General features: G+C 40.8%; 1 protein-coding gene across 1 annotated transcript in view; it reads right to left on the minus strand.

The window, feature by feature from the left end:
• Positions 1-23392, minus strand: part of scospondin (subcommissural organ spondin) — an 852118-nt gene that overhangs the window by 469815 nt on the left and 358911 nt on the right. The window contains 8 exon segments of the mRNA XM_034168739.1: positions 4275-4427; positions 12205-12425; positions 12559-12658; positions 13792-13803; positions 15475-15675; positions 16390-16560; positions 20995-21195; positions 21495-21541. Coding sequence (XP_034024630.1) covers positions 4275-4427; positions 12205-12425; positions 12559-12658; positions 13792-13803; positions 15475-15675; positions 16390-16560; positions 20995-21195; positions 21495-21541 — 1106 coding nt within the window.

Here is a 23392-nt window from a genome sequence, read left to right on the forward strand (position 1 = left end):
GTGCAAACCTGGTGAAAATCAGGAAATGCTTGTCCTCCATAACTGCAAACAAAGGCTAAGGTACCAAATATTAACACTGATTTGCACAGGTGTTCAAATACTTATTTGCAGCAGTAACATACTAATAAATTATTTAAAAAATTCATACATTGTGATTTCCAGATTTTTTTTAGAATATGTCTCTCACAGTGGACATGCACCTAAGATGGAAATTTCAGACCCCTCCATGATTTCTAAGTGGGAGAATGTGCAAAATCACAGGGTGTTCAAATACTTATTTTCCTCACTGTATATATATATATATATATATATATATATATATATATATATATATAGTAGTGTTCAGAATAATAGTAGTGCTATGTGACTAAAAAGATTAATCCAGGTTTTGAGTATATTTCTTATTGTTACATGGTAAACAAGGTACCAGTAGATTCACTAAATTCTCACAAATCCAACAAGACCAAGCATTCATGATATGCACACTCTTAAGGCTATGAAATTGGGCTATTAGTAAAAAAAAGTAGAAAAGCGGGTGTTCACAAAAATAGTAGTGTGGCATTCAGTCAGTGAGTTCGTCAATTTTGTGGAACAAACAGGTGTGAATCAGGTGTCCCCTATGTAAGGATGAAGCCAGCACCTGTTGAACATGCTTTTCTCTTTGAAAGCCTGAGGAAAAGGGGACATTCAAGACATTGTTCAGAAGAACAGCATAGTTTGATTAAAAAGTTGATTGGAGAGGGGAAAACTTATACGCAGGTGCAAAAAATTATAGGCTGTTCATCTACAATGATCTCCAATGCTTTAAAATGGACAAAAAACCAGAGACACGTGGAAGACGGAAAACAACTATCAAAATGGATAGAAGAATAACAAGAATAGCAAAGGCTCACCCACTGATCAGCTCCAGGATGATCAAAGACAGTCTGGAGTTACCTGTAAGTGCTGTGACAGTTAGAAGACGCCTGTGTGAAGCTAATTTATTTGCAAGAATCCCCCACAAAGTCCCTCTGTTAAATAAAAGACGGGCAGAAGAGGTTACAATTTGCCAAAGAACACATCAACTGGCCTAAAGAGAAATGGAGGAATATTTTGTGGACTGATGAGAGTAAAATTGTTCTTTTTGGGTTCAAGGGCCGCAGACAGTTTGTGAGACAACCCCCAAACTCTGAATTCAAGCCACAGTTCACAGTGAAGACAGTGAACCATGGTGGTGCAAGCATGATATGGACATGAAATCATGAAAAACTGTGGTTATACAACTAAATACTAGTTTAGTGATTCACAGGAATGCTAAAAAAGCAGTTTGAACATAACAGTTTTGAGTTTGTTGCTTCAACGGCAGATGCTACTACTATTATTGTGAACACCCCCTTTTCTACTTTTTTTTTTTACTAATAGCCCAATTTCATAGCCTTAAGAGTGTGCATATTATGAATGCTTGGTCTTGTTGGATTTGTGAGAATCTACTGTATCTACTGGTACCTTGTTTCCCATGTAACAATAAGAAATATACTCAAAACCTGGATTCATCTTTTTAGTCACATAGCACTAATAGTAGAGAAGCTTGAATCTTCGACTGGACTGGACATTTCGCTTCAAATCGCAGAAGCTTCCTCAGCTAAAATTCTTGCTCTGGAAGTCTGACTTCTGTCTGACTCTTGTAGAGAAGAATAAAACAGAAGCCAACAAAAGCTGGAGTTTTAAACCTAACCAGACCCCTCCTACTGAGACGCAGACTGCTATAGGCTAGTGACTAAACAATAGCTCTAATTAGCAACTATTGTGCTCTAGTTAGCACACCTAATGACAGGACAGCTGTCCCTCTAATGATGGGATGGATGCCTTTCTGATGGCTCCCTTGATGACGTGAATGACTCATTACCATGAACAAAAGACTGAAACTCCTTTGACCTGAGTATCCCATTGTAAACAGGGGATAAAGCATGTATCAGACCCCCTCCCCGGTTAAGGCTGGGTCTCAGTAGGAGGGGTATGGTTAGGTTTAAAACTTCAGCTTTTGTTGGCTTCTGTTTTATTCTTCTCTACAAGAGTCAGACAGAAGTCAGACTTCCAGAGCAAGAATGTTAGCTGAGGAAGCTTCTGCGATTTGAAGCGAAACGTCCTCGCGTCAAGCAACCCAGACCAGTCGAAGATTCAAGCTTCTCTACTATGGAAACCACCTGGACAACTGAGAGCCTACACGGAAACATAGCACTAATATTATTCTGAACACTACTGTATACGTATAAACTGAGTGGAAGTGCACTCAGTGCACTCAGTTCTCTACTGCACGGTGTGGTGCAGGTCAGAAACAAGGTAATTTAACATTATTTTATTTATTTTTTATTTTTTTGTCTTGGTGAATCATTTTCATTGTGTACAGATGCTGCAGAGTCTGGCTGTGGTAAAGGCTGCTGTGAATGAAGTGCTGTGACTCTTTAAAGCTCCGGTTGAGCTGAACAGGTGCACAGATTTGATCAAACCTGATCGATCAGGGCATCTGATGATTGCACCGACATGCGGCAACTGCACTTTTAAAGAGTCACAGCGCTTATTCAGGTTGGATCAGAACTGAGAGAGAAAGAGAGAGACAGAGAGAGAGAGAGTTTCAAGAGAGTGCTTCAAGAGAGAGCAACAAAAAGACAGAGAGAACAACAGAAAGAGAGAGCGACAGAGAGAGAGAGAGAGCGGAGAGAGAGAGAGAGAGAGAGACAGAGAGAGAGAGAGAGAGAGAGAAAGAGAGTAAGAGAGTGAAAGAGAGAGACAGAGAGAGAGAGAGAGCGACAGAGAGAGACATAGCGACTGACCGACCTGCTGTTTCTATTCTGTTTCTGGATTTCTGGATTTATGACTTGAGGTTTGATGACCTGTTCTGAGCACACACACGTCCATCAGTTAGATCAGCTGTTCTGAGCACACAGAGGTGCTGTGGGCTGTGTGATCATGCCCTCCAGCTGATTCACTGGATGCACACACTCAGTTTTTGTATGTGTACAGGAGCGCAGTGTTGCACAGACTTGCATACAGTCATGCTGTGCTGTGCCAAACTGCTTAAAACTGCATATTTTCTGTGTCCAGTGCTCTACGCTGAAAAAATTAAACACGTTTAATTTTGTCCCTCCTACGCGCATAGCAGTCAACATACTGCTGCGTAGGGAGAAAAAACTCAACGTAAAGCTGCTTAAAGTGGGCGCAGGGCTGCTCAACTCAGCGTAGACGGTACGCCACAATATGCAGCTCCACCTTTGTGCCGGTGTGAAAGGGGCTTAAGGGTGCTTATCTAAGTTGGATACTCAGGCTTTGCTTCCTGTAGCCCTGCACTTGTATTCAGGTAGATGATGGCAGACCACAACAATGAACAATGAAGAACTGTAAATAACATGCTGAATGTGCAGGGAGAGAAGCACATATATCCTCTCACTGACAAGGAATTAATTAGAACACTGAATTAAAACAGGCAGATTTGCTTGGTTGAAAATAAATTATTCTCTGAATAAAAACTCTGCATCCTGTTTTGTCTTTGGTGAAATGTGTGTTTTCTTTAGGTTGAAAGGTTGAAAAATAATCTCAAAATACGTGGTCATTGAAAATGTTTTCTGAACTGCATGATTTGACTACAAAAAGTACTTATGTCAGAAATACAAATGGAAGCACTGCACTGAAAATTTACATGTGCAAAAGTATAACTATACTTCAGTGCCAAAATTAAAAATACTTATTATGCAGAGTGGCCCAGATTACATTATTGTATTCATCACTTTACTACTGCAGGTGGTAAATGTGGAGTGAATTTTAAGTGATTTATAGGTCCTGACATTAAACATGATTGGAAAGGAAAATGTCAGCTGCTTGATAGCAGATCAAGATATGCACCAACCCGTGACTCACCTGCTTCAGTATTTTTGCTCACCCAAAAATCATGTGGTTTCAAAAGGTGCTATGTTCTGTGTTGTTTAACAATCAAGATGTAAATAACAGGAAATAAGAGCTGACATTGTAACCTGTCTTCTCATGCTTATCCTCTGAACTGAAAGACAAAATGAATCTCAAGTTTTTCTATGATACTGTCACAATGTGTTTTCTTTTTTTCTTTCTTTCTTTTTTTGTAGGAATGTTGGATCTCAGTAAATTACATGGTATAGAGTACAGTCTCTACTTGCTCTGTGTGTAAAGTGTCTTGAAACAATGTATGTTGTGATTTGTTCCTATAAATATAAACTGACCTGGCAAGTAAAAACTACATCAGACACCTACAGAAAACTGGTACTCACCCAAGCACACCTGGGTGTTGCAGGTTTTGGTCTGGCGACTGAGGCCACTACAAGGTGGAAAGCTACAAACACGAGATCGGAACTGTTGCCCCCCACCACAGCTGACTGAACACTCCGACCACTGCGACCACAGCAGCCATGGGCCGACAAATTCTGAAAACACAAACATTCATCATTAAAATATTGCTGTATACATACCCACAGGTCTCAGAAAAGAACAATGTCACTGTGGGAACCTCATCTGGAAAGTATCTGATGCACATGAATGTTTTATTATGCATTCTGAAATCTTTGACAAAGTTTCTAATTCAGAACTTGACCTTGAACTGTATTTTTTGAACATTTAAGCAGCAGGGAGTGCACGTGCAGCGGTGCTGCTCAGTGCATACCTGATCCCATCAGATCTAAGATGTGAAGCTGAGCAGCAAATACTGATGAGTACTTGGGTGGGAGACGACTTTTAACAACTGGATTTGCAAACTTGAGCCACATATTAATGAGGATCTCCTCTGGATCCACTGTAGTTCCCCAAGCAATTGGTGGCAGCTGAAAGCAAAAAGGTTTACCGGGGCAGACAAACACTGAAATACATTTTAAACCAGTAGGAGCCCGAGACTTCCAGTCTAACGATGGCAGCATAGAGCGAAAGGCTCCAGACAGTAGTGTCCTTTTATAACTCAAATTTTCTCAAAGACGTGCTAAAATAAGAGAGGACACCGCAAGGGAAAGACTATGCCCCAAAAAGTAAAGAAAACACTAATTCTAAGAAAAAAACATAACAACGAAGAAGAAGGCAAACTGACACAACCTGCACAAGAGTTACAGGTGGACACACTGATCTGTATATAACAATTAATAGGTCATTGGCCAATATTTTTGAAGCAAATCAGCTGCCATATTACCACTCGCCTCAACCGATCCTAAACGCTCTTTTCTCTTGATCTTTAACCAGGCACACGCAATTTTATTATTTGTGATTTTGCCAAAAATGCCTTCATGTGCAGATATAAACTGCGCAAATCACCAGTTCAAAGGCTGTGGACGAACATTTCACCTGTGAGTATGATTGAAATGGAAAGTAAGAAACAATAATTTGAAGAGTTCTATCCCTTATTTCAGCATATAGGCAAAGATAATAATAATAATAATAATAATAATAATAATAATAATAATAATAATAATAATAGTAACAATAACATATGGTGTGGCTTATGTGTAGCCACATGCTGAGTTTTGTGTTGGACGAACTATTTTAAGATATTTATTAGGTGTATTTGTACATAGTTTGGGAGCTTTCGCCATTGTTGCTACGAGGCTTATTACTAATATTAGGCTGAAGCTCACAAAGCTGTGTGTAATAAATACTGTAATTGAAAGGGAAAACTAACTCTCCTGTAGCCAGTTAAATGGTGTTTTAAACTTTTAGTGCAACTATCAAAATATCCACTATTGCTATATCATCTTTATATATATATATATATATATATATATATATATATATATATATATATATGTTTGCTGATGATGACACAAAATTTGTGCAAACTTTAACTAAAGAATCAGTTTATCAGAATCAATCAATTTTTAAAATTGAGCATTGGTCCCAGTGAGGTATGAGTAATTGAGAATAGAAGGGCAGAGTGTGTCAAAGTACTAAAAGAAAGGAAATAAATCAAATAGCTAATCATGACAGACACAGATTAGAAGGAATGAAGGTGACATTAACTGGAGAACAAAAAGAAGGAAATGAGAGAATCAGCTCCGCTATTACTTGGCATTCTAATAAGCAGTCTATGTGTGGTTCGCATAATATTTGAGTGGTAAGATGGCCGCCTGTTTGCTTCGGTGGTTTGTATGGAGTTTGCAGGCCAATGAGCTATCCATTGTTAAATACAGATCAGTGGGTGGACACTGCCAAAAAGCTCGTCTGGGCTTAGTCCTGACAGCTCCAGGAATGTAGACAAGATTTTAGCAAGCAACTTAACTACTGAAAGAGCACTTCGGGCGCTCGCCTCTAAATCTCCTTCTGGAGTTCCACCAAGATCACTTGTGGTGAAGTTTTCAAGCTATAAGATGAGGATGCATGCCATTAAACTAGCCTGGCTGACATGGCATTCCAACAAGAGATGGGGAGAACTGGTAAATGACCGAAGCCAGTCTGTAGTATGTCTGCCAAGAAGAAAATCATTAGCTACCTCCAAAACCTGGAGAAGGAGGGGCTCATAGACAGGCAGACATACTACAGACTGTACCCTGGGGACGCCACTCCGTGCATCTATGGACTGCCCAAAACCCACAAACAGGACGTGCCACTCAGGCCTATTGTAAGTAGCACAGATTCCATCACATACAATTTGGCCAAGCACCTCAAGTGGATTTGGCTCCTTTAGTGGGTAACTCAGACCACCATGTGGAGAACACACAAGATTTTGTGAACAAGATCAAGGACCTGCAGCTGGAGGCAGATGAAACTATGGTGCCATTTGATGTGTCTTCATTGTTCACCTGTAACCCCACCACTGAGGCCATCTCAGCTGTGAGGCAGAGACTGCTGGAGGATGTGTCTTTACCTAAAATGACCAAACTCACACCAGACCACATCTGCCAACTCTTGGAGATCAGTCTTAACACCACATATTTCCTGTTTAGGGGGAATTACTACAGGCAGATCCATGGTTGTGCGATGGGATCTCCAGTATCCCCCACTGTGGCCAATCTGTACATGGAGTGAGTGGAGAAGACAGCCTTGACGTCGTTCACGGGCATCTCTCTCAGTCACTGGTTCAGATATGTCGATGACACATGGGTTAAAATCAAGCAACAGGAGGTCGAGGACTTTACAGAACATATCAATTCGGTGGATTCCAATATCAAGTTCACACGTGAGGATGCCAGAAACAACCATTTAGCCTTCTTGGACTGTGATGTTATGATTAGAAAGAACAGGCAGCTCCAGACAGAGGTTTACAGAAAACCCACTCACACTGACCAATATCTGCTCTCTGGCTCAAACCACCCCCTTGAACACAAGCTTGGGGTGATCAGGACTCTTCAACACAGAGCCCTACAGGTGCCCACAACTGCAGAGGGAAGGGCTAAAGAACAACAACTTGTACGGGAAGCCCTCACAGTATGTGGGTACCCACGATGGTCCCCGGACAAAGTGCAGAAGTCCCAGAAAACAAAGAGACCACATAGACAGGAGACGGAGACAAGAAGAAGAGGAGTGCCTCTCCCTTATTTAGCAGGAGTAGGGGAAAAACTACAGAGTGTCTTCAGACAGCACAAAATCCCAGTTTACTTTAAACCGGTTAACACCTTGAGACAGAAATTAGTTCACCCTAAGGACAGGATCCCTAGTTACAAACAGAGCAATGTAGTGTATTATATCAGATGTCAGGAAAACTGTAATGAACACTACATGAACACTCATACATGAGACTAAGCAACCTTTACACAAGAGGCTATACCAGCACCGCAGAGAGGGCACCAGTGGACCTCAGTCTGCAGTTCATCTCCACCTGAAAGACACTAACCACACGTTTGAGGACAAGGAAGTTAAAATCTTAGCCAGAGAGAAGAAATGGTTTGAGAGAGGGGTCAAGGAACCATTCTTTGTAAAACAGTTGAAACCCAGCCTTAACCGGGGAGGGGGTCTCAGACACGCTTTGTCCTCTGTTTACAATGGGGTACTCAGGTCAAAGCAGTTTCAGTCTTTTGTTCATGGTAATAAGTCATTCACGTCATCAGGAGAGTCGTCAAGGGAGCCATCAGGGGAGGCTTCCATCCCGTCATTAGGAGAGTGCTAACTAGAGCACAATAGGTGCTAATTAGAGCTATTGTTTAGTCACTAGCCTATAGCAGTTGGCCTCTCGGTAGGAGGGGTCTGGTTAGGTTTAAAAACTCCAGCTTTTGTTGGCTTCTGGTTTATTCTTCTCTACAAGAGTCAAGACAGAAGTCAGACTACCAGAGCAAGAATTTTAGCTGAGGAAGCTTCTGTGATTTGAAGCGAAACGTCCTCACGTCAAGCAACCCAGTCCAGTCAAAGATTCAAGCTTCTCTACTACTCGACACTCAAGCTCCAACTGAGTCATAAGGCTAGTAAAAAGGCCTTAACTTTGGAAGTTAATGTTGATAAAAGTTTATCTTTTTCTGTTATTTTGTATTTTTATGTTGTTGCTACCATTCTTTGTGGCACCAGGGATGTGAAATGTGTTGTATGCAAAGGCTTAAAGGGGATCAAAATATATTAAATATACTTAAAATGAAAAGAAAATTCACTTTTGTCCCTCAAAATTCGACTCGCAACACCCCATAATGAGAAGATGAAAAAAGCTTTTTGAAATTTTTGAAAATTTAGTTTTTGTCCAATCCCATTCCACTACATTATATTTATTTAACAGTAAATATAGTATTGCCTATTTGACTTTTTTACTTATTACAGAAGTGTTTTGTCTTTTCTTTTTCTTATTGTTTATGCACCAATAACACCAGATCTAATTTCTTGTATGTGCGAACTTACTTGGCAATAAAGTCGATTCTGATTCTGACTAGTCTCCCAATTCCTGCCACTGAAAAACATCCTTGCAGGATGATGCTCCAACCACCATGCTTCACTGTAAGGATGGTACTGGCTAAGTGATGAGCGGTGCCAGGTTTCCTCCAAATAAGACCCTTGGTATTCACAACAAAGAACTCAATCTTTGTCTGATCAGACCAGAGAATTTCATTTCTCATGGTCTGAGAGTCCTTCAGATGCCTTTTGGCAAACTCCAGGTGGGCTGCCATGTGCCGTTTACTAAGGAGTGGCTTCTGTCAGACCTCTCTACCATACAGGCCTAATTGGTGGATTGCTGCAGAGATGGTTGTCCTTCTGGAAAGTTCTCTTCTCTCCACAGAAGAATGCTGGAGCTCTGACAGAGTGAATCCATTTAAGTTGTAGAAACATCTCAAGGATGATCTGTGGAAACAGAATGCACCTAAGCTCAATTTTGAGCTTCATGGCAAAGGCTGTGAATACAGATTTCTGCCTTGAGACAATCCTGTCTTGGATGTCTACAGACAATTCCTTTGACTTCATGCTTGGCTTGTGCTCTGACATGCACTGTCAACTGTAGACAAAAGTGTGCCTTTCCAAATCATGTCCAATCAACAAAGTTTACCCCTAAATTTACATCTCAATGATGATCAGTGGAAACAGGATGCTCCTGAGCTCAATTTTGAGCTTCATGCCAACGGCTGTGAATACTTATGTACATGTGATTTATCTAAAAAAAAAAAACTTTTTCAGATTGTCATTATGGGGTATCGTGTGTAGAATTTTGAGGAAAAAAATTAATTTCATCCAGTTTAGAATAAGGCTGTAACAACAAAGTGTGGAAAAAGTGCAACACTTACATTCTGCTCTCTTTATCAAAAGTCACACTCAAGAATTGATTTCTTTTTAGTATCAAGCACCCTAACAAATTCAGTGGTAGACTGTAAAATAGAAGCAATCATCCTCAGTGATCATGGCACAGGGGAGTTGCATACAGACCTACAAATGGACAAAGCAAATAGCTTGGAACTCCGGCGAGGACGGTCGCATTCCTCCCCTCTCCTCTCCTCCTTTCTGTTCTCTATCTCTGCTCCGATGTTCAAAGTCCCAGCTTCACCAGACTGTGAATTCTTCAAATTAAGATTTGGATTAACCATGGAATTGATCAGCTGGCCTCTCAACACTACTGACACCATTTTTTCGACAAGGAAATCAGGGCGGGGGGACCCTGTGTGCCCTGATAGAACCTACCCAGCGGGCTATGCTCTCGACGCCTGAGAGAGATGGAGTGTGACATATGCTTGGCTCCACTCTCTGTGGAAGACATTGAGGATTTATTTCTATTCGCTTTTATGGTGGGAGGTTTGGCACTGATTGGTTTGTGTGCTGCCCTGACCCACAGGAGTATTAGCAAGATGGCTGCTCCCAGAATCTCGTCCCCACATCTGTTCGTCATGATTAATGAGTTGGGCAATGCTGTGTAATCTCAGACTGCGTGAACTCTTGAACTCAAACGCAAAACGGATATCATCTTGGAGCATATCGCTGCATTGCAAAGGAATGTGCTGCTGAGAACCAGAGAATATTCTTCATAAATTTGGACTCTAGATGGTCAGAGGTGCAGTAAATGGAATTCTGTATCTCTCCGCCTAACATCAACATGGCAGCCTTATTGGCTCCTCAAGGCCAAATGCCCTGCTCTTCCCCCAGAAGGATCTATGGCCTTGGTGAAGGAATTCGGCTCCCCCTTCTCATCTATCTACCCCCCCCCCCCAGCCTGCTGTTGCCTAGCAACATCAGACTTTACACACACATGGACAGAAACTGACAGAAACTTAACTCTTCTGCACACGACGCATGTCTCCATCCCTATTACCCCCCCCCCCCCATGTCTCTCCACTCCCCTCACCCTGGCTTCCTACCTGCCACCTCGGAGGCAGCGCAGTTTTTACTGCTGAAGCCTTCAACTCCCCAAGCTGGCTGGCGCGGGCCCCTCCTGCTGTAGCCTTCACCCACTTTGCCTCAATTCAGATGACTGATTGCTTGAAGTTTAGTGCACATAAACAATGTCAAATGTATATGTGTTGTCTTTAATTCTGATGTGTGCCATTATTACGGTAAACAAGTAATAATTGTGGATTAATTGCTGTATCTTGTCTGAGGTAATTGGAGGGTAAATGTAATTTTGTTGTTGTTACACTTGTGTAATAACAATGACAATAAATCTCAAACCTCATCTCAAGATAAGACTGGCAGGTGGAGGATAAATACAGAACTACACTATTGCAAGATGATGTGTTTAGCAACACATTATCAGAGGAACTTAAATCCTTTTTACCCAAGGCCAAAATATGATCATCAGCTTGAGTCAGTCAGGTGAATCATGAGCTTCCCATGGGTATTTTCCAGTTTCTGAAGACTTCAACACTGTCTTCTGGATCATACCCAGAGGAATGTGCCACAATGCCAAAATGCTGTTGGTGATGTTCCTTCGCAAAGCAAGTTCTACTCCACATCTGAATCTCCATAAGTAACCATTCACTTGACACAAAGTTATTCCAGCAGTACCCAAGGTTCCCCCAAAAGACTTAGTACCAAAGACATCCAGTCATTACCTTAAGTCAAGAGCTAGCATTCAAGTCTCACAACCCTACAGTAATTTCAGTGACCCCCAGGTCAACCCACAGATGATTAATTCAGTCAGGTGTGCTGATTCAATAAAGAGCTGGGAAACAGCAGTGTTAATCAGGTGTGAGGACACTAAGGATAAATGAAAACATGAAGGACAAACGCCCAACAGGAACAGGTTTGGGCACCCCGTACTCATCCAAATCTGAGAGACTGTGAACAGGTTGGAATTTATGTTCTAAAATGCTCTTCTCCAGAATGAGCCATGGAGATCAGAGAGGGTGCACATTTTCAGAGTAGGCTGCATAGATAATCTCACTAATTAATCTCAATGAATAGAGGGAAGGAGTTCCTCTGAGAAACAGGTGGTGCAGTCTTTGGTTGCAATAAAAACCTGCAGCTCCTCAGACTTATTCTAACTGTAATCGTGCCAGCTGCTTGCTAGTAAAATGGCAGAGTCATTATTTCAGAGGACTGATGACAAAGTCAGAGGTCCAGTAGTACTGCCAAAACATCCATCACTTCTAAGCAAACAACATCACTTCATCAACATAATGCCATGTTTCAAGCATAACATTTTGATTTACATTCTGATTCTGTTTTGCAAACAACCAAGAATGATGATCAGAAAATGTTTGCTTTATCAAGGGTCATTTTTAAAGTTGAGTTAATCTGAGAGATACAATTTTCAAAATATGTTTGAGGAAAAAATAAAGTTCTTGTTGAGGCATAAATAAAATAAAGTTCTTGTTGAGGCATAAATACCTATGCACATGTGTGTGTTGCAGTCTCTCTGCTGTTCAGCAGCACCCAGGCAGCCTCTCCCACCACTTTGAGGCGATGGGTTATTACAAAGGCGTCTTCTAAATTTGACTCCACCTCCACAGGAAAGTGAGCAATCAGTCCAGGTGCCCCACTGACTCCATCCTCCATCCACATGGCAACCAGGGACAGATTGACAGTGCAAAACCCCAGCTTCACATGAACTGAGGCAAAAAGATGCAGCAAATAAAGAATTAACACAATAATACAGACAACATACATGTAAAGTTGAAAATGTTACTGCAAGTACTAAAATGTAGTCATTTATGATTACAGAGTTATTCAGCTGTGCATTACCAGTTTTTGCAGTCACTGATAATGCTGTCGCCTGGATTTGCAAACTGCCAATCAGACTCACCAGGCCATACCCATGATGCATTGGTGTATTCAACACTATCTGTTAAGAGAGGCACAATGATCAACAGAAATGAAGAGAAACAGAATGAAAGAGAAATAGAGCAATTGGAAAAGCACACATCATGGGCCTGATGAATCTCATATACATATTTTTTTGACCCCCCCACCAAAAAAAACATAAAACCTATAATAAATCCTACAAAGGTCCAGCAAATTTCAAGAAATTAAAAAAAAAGTTTCATTTATCTTGGTCGCTTTGTATAAAAGTCATGTTCTTTCAAAATTATGCTCCAAATGGTGATTTGCTGGCAAAAAGGCCTCCAGGCAAAATGTCTTTTCCTTGGTTGACCAAGACATGTTTTTGGAAGAGTATTGCTCCAATAGTCTTCCGCAAATTAGGCCCTCAGCAAGGTCAGGGGGGGGGGGGCTCCGGGAAGCTCACAAGTTTTGAGCATTTTAGAGGCATTTTGGGGCCACTGCAGAGAACCTAATTTCATGAATTTCCATTTTATATTTTTTGTATGTTGGGGTATGTGGAAACCTGACTGCAATAAAAGAATATGTCGATATTAACCTTCTTTCAGTGATACCTGCCTAGTGCTATAGCATATGTACCTACTCTAAATGCCATAGCATTGGACAGATATCAATGAACTTGCCAAAACTATTCTTCAAGTGTCTTCCCTTAACCCTCTGGGGTCCAAGGGCATTCTTTGGACAGTTCACTTGCCTGGCATAAATGTTTTATTATTGCTGTTAACAGCTCTCCCTGCATCCCACAATCAAGTTTTATGTCTCTTTTTTCAGGACAATCTGTACTTTCATAATATATATGCTATAGTGATGTTTTATAAGTGTAATAAATGTTTACAATCACAAATAAGAAAGGAAAAAAAATAAAGCAGAAAATAATTTTCACACATTTATTCAAAACACACAGCAAACTATAATAAACAACTGTTTTGACACTTTATAAAGGTAATTTGAGATCTTGTGTGAAAGTAGAGAAGCTTGAATCTTCGACTAGACTAGCTCTAATTAGCACCTATTGTGCTCTAGTTAGCACCCTCCTAATGACAGGGCAGCTGTCCCTCCTAATGATGGGATGGACGCCTCTCCTGCCGGCTCCCTTGACGACTCTCCTGATGACGTGAATGACTCATTACCATGAACAAAAGACTGAAACTGCTTTGACCTGAGTACCCCATTGTAATTGTCATTAGGAGGGTGCTAACTTGAGCACAATAGGTGCTAATTAGAGCTATTGTTTAGTCACTAGCCTATAGCAGTCTGCCTCTCAGTAGGAGGGGTCTGGTTAGGTTTGAAACTCCAGCTTTTGTGGCTTCTGTTTATTCTTCTCTACAAGAGTCAAGACAGAAGTCAGACTACCAGAGCAAGAATTTTAGCTGAGGAAGCTTCTGCGATTTGAAGCGAAACGTCCTCGCATCAAGCAACCCAGTCCAGTCAAAGATTCAAGCTTCTCTACTATGGAAACCACCTGGACAACTGAGAGCCTACACAGAAGTCTTGTGTGAAAGACTGTACAACAAAAAGGTTCAAACAATAAACACAAATGCACATTTTGAACAATATATACAAAATGGTCTATGCGTTTTGTTTGTCTTCATCTCAAAGCAATTTCTGTCTGCTATTATGCAAAGGTCACATCACAAAATTCTACTTCTAAGTTGACTGTGTGTTTGTTCTCTCCTGCTCTGAAAGCAGCTTTCACACTTCGAGGCCTATTTACAGTCTGATTAGCGGCCCCTCCCCCTCTCTCCAATAATATGGTAAACAGTGCTTTACGCCAGAGCGAGAGAGCTTGCCACAGGCTTATCCAATAACATTCACAGGCAAACTAGTGGAGCAATCCTGATACTCACACACTCTTTGTTTGAGCATATGAGATTGTATGTGAGGCCCTCCGTCTGCTCCGTCTGCTCACTTTCACTGATCGCTGTGCGTAAGGGCGCAGGGCGCATTGGAACCAGCAGCCAGGGGGCTATTCAAACAGGCCAACTAGTAACACATCACTCCTAAAAACGATCTTTGGTGCATCACGTGAGGTAAATCTGCCCTACGATTGGATTTTGGAATACCATGTGACGGTGAACCAATTCCGATTAGACACTCACATTGTGCATGTCATCACACAGCTTCTATGAGGAGTACAAAGATGGTGAATGGCTGGCATGAAAGTCCGCAGAGTTACCTTTTCAGCAAAAAAAGTAAGTTTCTATCTCATATCATTAAAAAGTTATTTATAATTTAGTAAAACTTGGTCTCAGCCGTCGTATACAACAGCATTGGCCCCAGAGGGTTAACCTGCAATGAGCTCTGAAATATACTGGAACTTTATTTAAAGAGTTTAGACCTCTCACAACAATATTTGTGGTGTAAAATGGTGACTTTATTAATATTTACATGTAAAATGTGTGCTTTCAAATTACTGCCCCATAATAAATTCCTAAATCACACCATGTGAGTTTGCACCCCAACTGTTTATGCCAGTCATCACTTGATCATTTTGGCTTGTGGATGGCTTCACGTTGTTAAGCCATGAAAATCTGACTGAGGCACAGTATATATCTGCACTCTTTGGCTTGGTGCTCTTGCGTGGTGTGCACTGTGGACTACAAAAAAATCATACATATGCAAGAAGGTTCCCTACACCTCCTCACCAAATGACACCTTGCATGCTGCATTTGTGTCTGTGGGATAAGTTTGGATAATTTTGAATGTGCGTTGTATATATACATTTACATGGTGTATACGTTCTTACACAGAAGAAGCAGCCTGACCTTGTTTACATGTATTTCAGTTGGAATTGTCTTGTAATCAGAGTGTGAAGCTAACCAGTAGCAGAGCTGTTGTAGTATTTACAGCGGCATTCGTCCCTGACCACACACACACCATCCTGCTGAACCATGTCACCAGGACAACCACAGGTCTGACTGCACCCAGGAGAGTCCAGACACTCTGTGTCACTATGGAGATCTGAACAGGAGCGTGGACAGGGCTTCCCACAAGGCCAGTCCTCCTGCTCCACTCCGCAGTCTGCACAAAAACACAGGAGGATGTTTACTGTGAAATAAGTAAGACATAATTAAGCAATTGTTGATGTGAATCAAGGACAAAGATTTGAATATTTAAAATCAAATAAAACATCTGAGCAATTTCAATAAGAATGTGAACTACTGTAAGTGTAGCAGAAAAAGCATTCTTCTGCTAGGCAAGATTAAAAATAAGACAAAATCAAAGCTTTCTTCATCGGTTGAGATGACACACTGCAAACATTTACAGCATAGTGCTGCTGCAGGAGTGTAAGCAAATGTAATTTAGTAGTTATCAATAGTCCCCTATTAATATTCTCTCAACTTTAAAAAATAAACCATGGAAAACAAACCTACTCGGGGCAAAGCTCAATCTTTCAGCCATATTCGTTTCAACGTGAGTGCTGGCTTTTCGGGTCTACTCAAGCAGCCTGATATCTCTCTTCCAGACTTTCACCCATAAAAAAAGATTATAAGCTACAATAGATAATAAAATGTCAAAATAAGTAAATAAAACACTTGTAAAATGCCTCAGCTCTGAAAAAATGTTTACACATTCTAAGCACAAACACCGTCTGATTAAAAGTGTGAATGAAACTGTTAGTACAGCGAAAAATGTTTGAAGGTGTTTGAAAAAGACAGGTAATGCAGTTTTACAGTCCATCTGTAAGTCAGTTTTGATAGTCTTGACATCAACACGATTAGTTTTCAAGCTGACCTGCACAGACTGTGTCATTACTGTAGCAACCATGGCTCTGTTTACTCTCTCCAAGACAGGGCAGGCCGCCAAACCTGGCAGGAGGACTATTACATTCCCTGGTACGAGTTGATGACCCGGAGCACGCATTGCACTCTGACCACACTGACCAAAGACTCCAAGAACCATGGACTAGATGGGGTGTGAAGAGCAGAGACAGGGAAAGCAATGAAGAAACGAAGTAGCACAAACAAATCAAAGCTGGAACTTTAGCATTTTTTTTAATGTCTACCTGAAAATAAGCGTGAGAATCAGCTTTGACAATAGGAAAAATGAACAAAGATAAACATGGCAAGAGCTAAAGAGAGGCTAAACCAATGGACTGCTAAAAAATTTAACTTTATTACAGATAACCGATAACTTTTAGTATTGATTCGGACACGGCCACATCAGACTACACTGTCTGCTTCTGATAAACCAGTTTCACTTTAAGCGCCGCAAGGGCTGCTGGGTAAATTCAAGGATCACAAGACCGCACGAAAAATGAATGAATAAACAAATAAAACCCCAAACACTGTCATCATCTTTCAAAAGAAGTAAAACACAGTATTAGAAGACATAGTTTATCTCGGTATTAGATACACCGTTATTTATGAACTAAAAGCTGCTGCTTTTATCACACGCTTTGAACCCTGCGGCTTAAACAACTGAAATACATCCATTAATGCATTGATTGGCAGAGTAAAAGACACATGTAGTAAATAGAAATTCTTACCTGTTAGTTTCAATGGGATTCATCTGAATAAATAATTCACATAAAGTGCCCTCTTTTTTTTAATCCAAAACAGTGTCTAAACGTGAAGAAAAGTCCCTCCCTCTGTACACACAGCTCCACCATGAGAGCTCCTCTCCCTGAGAGCTCCTCTCCCCCACTGAGTCTTGGTTATTAAATAACAGCCACAAAGAAATGAAATAAAATAATATTAAAATTAGTCCATTTTGTTCTTGTGTTGAGCGGATAACTCACTGTAACGTCCAAAGTGAACCTGAACTACACTGCCCACAATGCTCCCTGCGTTGACCGGCCAATCACGTTTTGCGGTTAATGATGACATCATCAGCAAGCAACAGCAACAAACACACAACAGACGGACTAAAATGTTTGATTTTAGGGTTTACAAATGATTTTGACTGCTAAACTTTACCAGCAAAAAAAAAAATGTTATCAGACTGAAAGTTATCGGAACTAAATTTATCTGAAGATAATTGGTCCGATGATGGTTTTAAAACTTATTTGAAAAGCTACTCCGCTAGCAAAAACATTAGCCTTGATAATTATCTGTTATCGGATTAGCTGATCTGTGCCCATCACTGAGTAGTAATAGGATAATATAATGAAGGCAAAGCCTTTGACTGAGCATCATTTTTCTCTATGGAAAAATATTGAAGTTGTTTGTTTGACACATTGCAAAAAAACTGAAGATTCAATTGAGCAATATTATTTTAATAATTTTCTTCAGGGGTTGATAATTTCATTAAAAAAGTGATGTTTTCACAATAAAATATATTTATTCTCCTGACTTATGCAGCACTGACAACTAGAGCTGGGTATCAATTCAAATTTCAAAAATTAATTTGATTCTTAAGATTCCAAATTGATTATTTCAATTTGATCTGATATCGATTTGGATTAGTGTTATTAAAACTGTTTTGGAGCTGTTACCTAATTATCTAGTTATGCAACACATTAATACTAGTATTATATTGACATCTGACAGCAAATTAATAAAGTATTGGTAGTTAATAATGATGGCTATAAGACTGATGGCACGGACCAATCCCCCGCCCAGAATGATGGAATAATATTTTTATTTTACAAACAGGCTGAATGGCAGCCAAAAGAGGGTGCCAGAGGTATCTGGCACAGGTACATTTCTCCAGGCTTCCATGTTTTGGCCTGATGCCTTGTTTCTTTTGGGTTTAAAGTAAGGCTGTAACAAACATTAAAAAACAAACAAACTATGGCTTTACTTCACAAAATGTGGCCCTCAAAATGCAGGCAACAGTGTTTCAGAGAGTTATAAATTTTCAAATTTTCCCAGGGCAAACGGTCCCGGTCTCCCCTACAGTGCTGGCTGTGCGACGCTTTGCAGGAGAACTTCTCCCACAGCCACGCAGACTGACTGCCGTTCAGTCTTTTCCACCAGCACTTGTTGCGTGGCGGAAAAGTCAGTCCACACCACAGAACCTTCGCGCTCTCTCACGGAAAAGGCACATTATGAGGAACGAACGCAAAATAAATAAATAAATAAATAAAAAAAACACACTGTGAATTAAACGCCGGACTTTTCTTTTTTCATGCCAGCAATGGACAAGAGTCCAGGTCATCATGACTGACATCTTTAAATAGCTTTGACAGAGGTTGATGAATAAATTGTGGACCTGCTTCGAAATCAGAACCACCTGGTCCATGTGATGGTCCATATATATATATATATATATATATATATATATATATATATATACGAGGGCTGTCAATAAAGTAAAGGTCCTTTTTATTTTTTTCAAAAACTATATGGATTTCATTCATATGTTTTTACGTCAGACATCCTTGAACCCTCGTGCACATGTGTGAGTTTTTCCACGCCTGTCGGTGACGTCATTCGCCTGTGAGCACTCCTTGTGGGAGGAGTTGTCCAGCCCCTCGTCGGATTTCCTTTGTCTGAGAAGTTGCTGAGAGACTGGCGCTTTGCTTGATCAAAATTTTTTCTAAACCTGTAAGACACATCGAAGTGGACACGGTTTGAAAAATTAAGCTGGTTTTCAGTGAAAATTTTAACGGCTGATGAGAGATTTTGAGGTGATTCTGTCGCTTTAAGGACTTCCCACGGTGCGAGACGTCGCTCAGCGCTCCCAGGCGCCGTCATCAGCCTGTTCAAGCTGAAAACCTCCACATTTCAGGCTCTATTGACCCAGGACGTCGTGAGAGAACAGAGAAGTTTCAGAATAAGTCGGTTTCAGCATTTTATCCGGATATTCCACTGTTAAAGGAGATTTTTTTTAATGAAAGACGTGCGGACGGGTCCGCGCGTCGGGACACAGCCGCCGCGACGCTCCGCCACAGGAAAAACACCTCTGTTGAAAGCCTTAAGGACAAGTTGGAACATGTCCTGCCTGTTAAACAATTTCTCATATACTCACTCCACTGAAAGCCATCAAAAGCCGCCTGGATTTTACAAATGGTTATCAACACGGAGGTGTTTTCCTGTGCCGCCGCACCGCGTCGGCTGCGTCCCGACGCGCGGACCCGTCCGCACGTCTTTCATTAAAAAAATCTCCTTTAACAGTGGAATATCCGGATAAAATGCTGAAACCGACTTCTTCTGAAACTTCTCTGTTCTCTCACGACGTCCTGGATCAATAGAGCCTGAAATGTGGAGGTTTTCAGCTTGAACATGCTGACGACGGCGGCTGAGAGCGCTGAGCAACGTCTTGCACCGTGAAAAGTCCTTAAAGTGACAGAATCACCTCAAAATCTCTCATCAGCCGTTAAAATTTTCACTGAAAACCAGCTTAATTTTTCGAACCGTGTCCACTTCGATGTGTTTCACAGGTTTAGAAAAAATTTTGATCAAACAACGCGCCAGTCTCTCAGCAACTTCTCAGATAAAGGAATTCCGACGAGGGGCTGGACGACTCCTCCCACAAGGAGTGCTCACAGGCGAATGATGTCACCGACAGGCGTGGAAAAACTCACGCATGCGCACGAGGGTTCAAGCATGTCTGACGTAAAAACATATGAATGAAATCCATATAGTTTTTGAAAAAAATAAAAAGGACCCTTACTTTATTGACAGACCTCGTATATATATATATATATATATATATATATATATATATATATATATATATATATATATATATATACATATATATTATTATTATTATGTGCAACAAATGTCTATAACAGTCAAAAGTTAATTGCTGTATCAGCTCCATGAGTCCACAGTATCAAACAGTGAGACAAAGGCACACTATTGATGATCTGAAAGAGACTTATATTTCAAGCAAAGCATTGTGTTCATATTAAAAAAAAAGGACAGTGTTGTGTGCTGATCCCGGCAGCTGTCAAAGCGAGAGGTATCACACTCTTGGATCAAGTTCAACTGACTAATCAAAAAACACCTTTATCGGGCTGATTTTTATTGGATTCAATTATAGTTTTGATCTGTTCATCAACAGGACACACAGCAGATTTTTCAATGAGGCTTTTGAGAAAAGTAATGCGGAAAAGCCACACTCTGCAGCCCCAGGAACAGCACGAGGCATACAGGTACACAAATGAACTATGTGCTTGTGCAGCTGCAGCACCCCCTGATTTTTACCATGAAGTCACCATCACACAAAATCACACTTATGGAAACATTGCTGTAAATCCATGGTTCACAACATGTGTGCCGAACTTTTTTGGGGGGGGGGGGCAGTCCATATGGATCACTGATGAGCTGCACATAATTTCACTGCGCAAAATAGTATGTATGTACTACTTGTCCACCTAGAAAAGAACTGTTAAAGAACTAGTTACACTAATTACTTATTAATATGTTATGAGTGGTGGCTTTGTACCTGGGCAAAAGGTAATGACGGGGCAGGGCTGCCGTTCAATTTGGACTCCAACCTTATTGTGTATTTCTTGTTCTCCATGACAAGCTGCTCCTCCAGCCTTGGGCTCCGGACAGGTGCAGCTTCTGTAGCGGGACACAGACTCTGACCCACAGGTCCTGGAGCATGGTGTCCACTCTGACCACTCACACCAGCCACCTGACACTGAAAACACAAAAGACTGAAACGTTTTTCCTCACAAAACATAAAGCGCAGGTTCAAAGTAATTTCTAAAAGGATAATCCAACATTGTCCTCCGAGTCTTGGTACTGAACCAAGGTAATTCAGTCACAAGTTTACTTGTCAAACTTTGAGGCCACCACTTCCCTAAAATTAATGATATTTTAAATTATTAATGTTTATATATAAATAAAATTATTAATGAGAATTGAAAATATTAAAGATATCCATTTCATCATTATTACTAGTTTTTTAACATGGATACTACAGATGGAGGTACTGACCTGGGCACAGGTTTCTGGTGCAGTTGAGCCGTCCACCCTCACATGAACTGAAAAACATAAGAAGTATCAATATTAGGACTGCTTTTCTGTTAAGTCAAATTTTCACTGTTAACTCTAAATGCATCACCCGCAACTAATTATCTCAGTCACGTGTGCTAAGCAGCAAAGCTGCTAAACACCGTCGATTCTGAGAGAATGCCCAGGTGTCCCATGTCGCCACATCCACCACATCATGGAAACCCCCTTGGGTCCTGGATGGCAACCACCAAGACAACCAGTCCATTCCTGCCTACTGAAAATAAAGATCTACACTGAACAAAAATATCAACACAATACTTTTGTTTTTGCTCCCATTTTGTATGAGATGAACTCAAAGATCTAAAACTTTTTCCACATACACAATATCACCATTTCCCTCAAATATTGTTCACAAACCAGTCTAAATCTGTGATAGTGAGCACTTCTCCTTTGCTGAGATAATCCATCCCACCTCACAGGTGTGGCACATCAAGATGCTGATTAGACAGCATGATTAGTGCACAGGTGTCCCTTATGCTGTCCACAATAAAAGGCCACTGCAAAATGTTCAGTTTCATCATACAGCACAATGCCACAGATGTCGCAAGTTTTGAGGGCGCGTGCGATTGGCATGCTAACTACAGGAATGTCCACCGAAGCTGTTGCCTGTGAACTGAATGTTAATTTCTGTATTATAAGCTGTCTCCAAAGGCATTTCAGAGAATTTGGTAGTACATGCAACTGGCCTCATAACCGCAGACCACGTGTAACCACACCAGCCCAGGACCTCCACATCTAGCATGTTCACCTCCAGGATCGTCTGAGACCAGCCACCCTGACAGCTGCTGTAACAATCGGTTTGCAGAACCAAAGAATTTCTGCACAAAATGTCAGAAACCATCTCAGAGAAGCTCATTTGCTTGCTCGTCATCCTCATTGGGGGCTCAACCTGACTACAGTTCATCATCGTAACTGAATTGAGTGGGCAAACGCTCACATTCGTAGACATCTGGCTGCTGCACTGCGTGAGGCAACTGGTGGTCACACCAGATACTGAATGGTTTTCTGCGTGCTGGATCATACACAGAAACAGGCACCACATGACCAAAAAGTCATAGCTGACACTCTTTTGCAATGTAAGTCATACTCCTCATCTGGGTTTCCCCAAGTAGTCAGTCATTTGACACCAATTCATTCTACCAGGACCTAAGGATCCCTCAAAAACACCCAATACCAAAGATATCTGGTTGTCACCTTTAGTCACTTCGAAGTATCACAATGACACAATAAGACAGGAAGCACCAGGACCCTAAAGACTTGAATTCAATCTATCAGCAACACCAAACACCTTGGTCCAGTGACCTCATGACTCCATAATTCCTGACATTTTCAACTGAAAAAGGCTGAAGATCCAGTGACCCATACCATGAGCAGACACTGGTGACTGTTTTATTTCTTTTCTTTTTTTAATAAATGGTAAATCGACTGTATTTATATAGGGCTATTCCATCTGTGTCAGATGCTCAAAGCACTTTACAGTAATGCCTCACATTCACACCGATGTCAGTTTAGGTTCTTGCTATCATATACGTACTATTATTATTATCATTAAAATTGTTATCACTACTAATATTGTCATCTGTGTATTCTTAACATATTTACAATTATATTATGTACTGAGATTGAACTTACTAAATAAAATCAAACACACACGCTTTTCATATATAGATTATTTACTGCCCTCTGCTGGAATGGCGTGTGAGTCCAGAAGGTTCTCCACAAGTATAAGTCCTATCAGCATTGCGTTTTGCGGCATTTATCCTTGACCAAAATTACACAAGCATACCAAACGCTAAAAATGTCAGCTCTTCCCAGTTTGT

The sequence above is a fragment of the Thalassophryne amazonica genome, chromosome 1 (genome assembly GCF_902500255.1).
Source record: "Thalassophryne amazonica chromosome 1, fThaAma1.1, whole genome shotgun sequence".
Taxonomy (NCBI): domain Eukaryota; kingdom Metazoa; phylum Chordata; class Actinopteri; order Batrachoidiformes; family Batrachoididae; genus Thalassophryne; species Thalassophryne amazonica.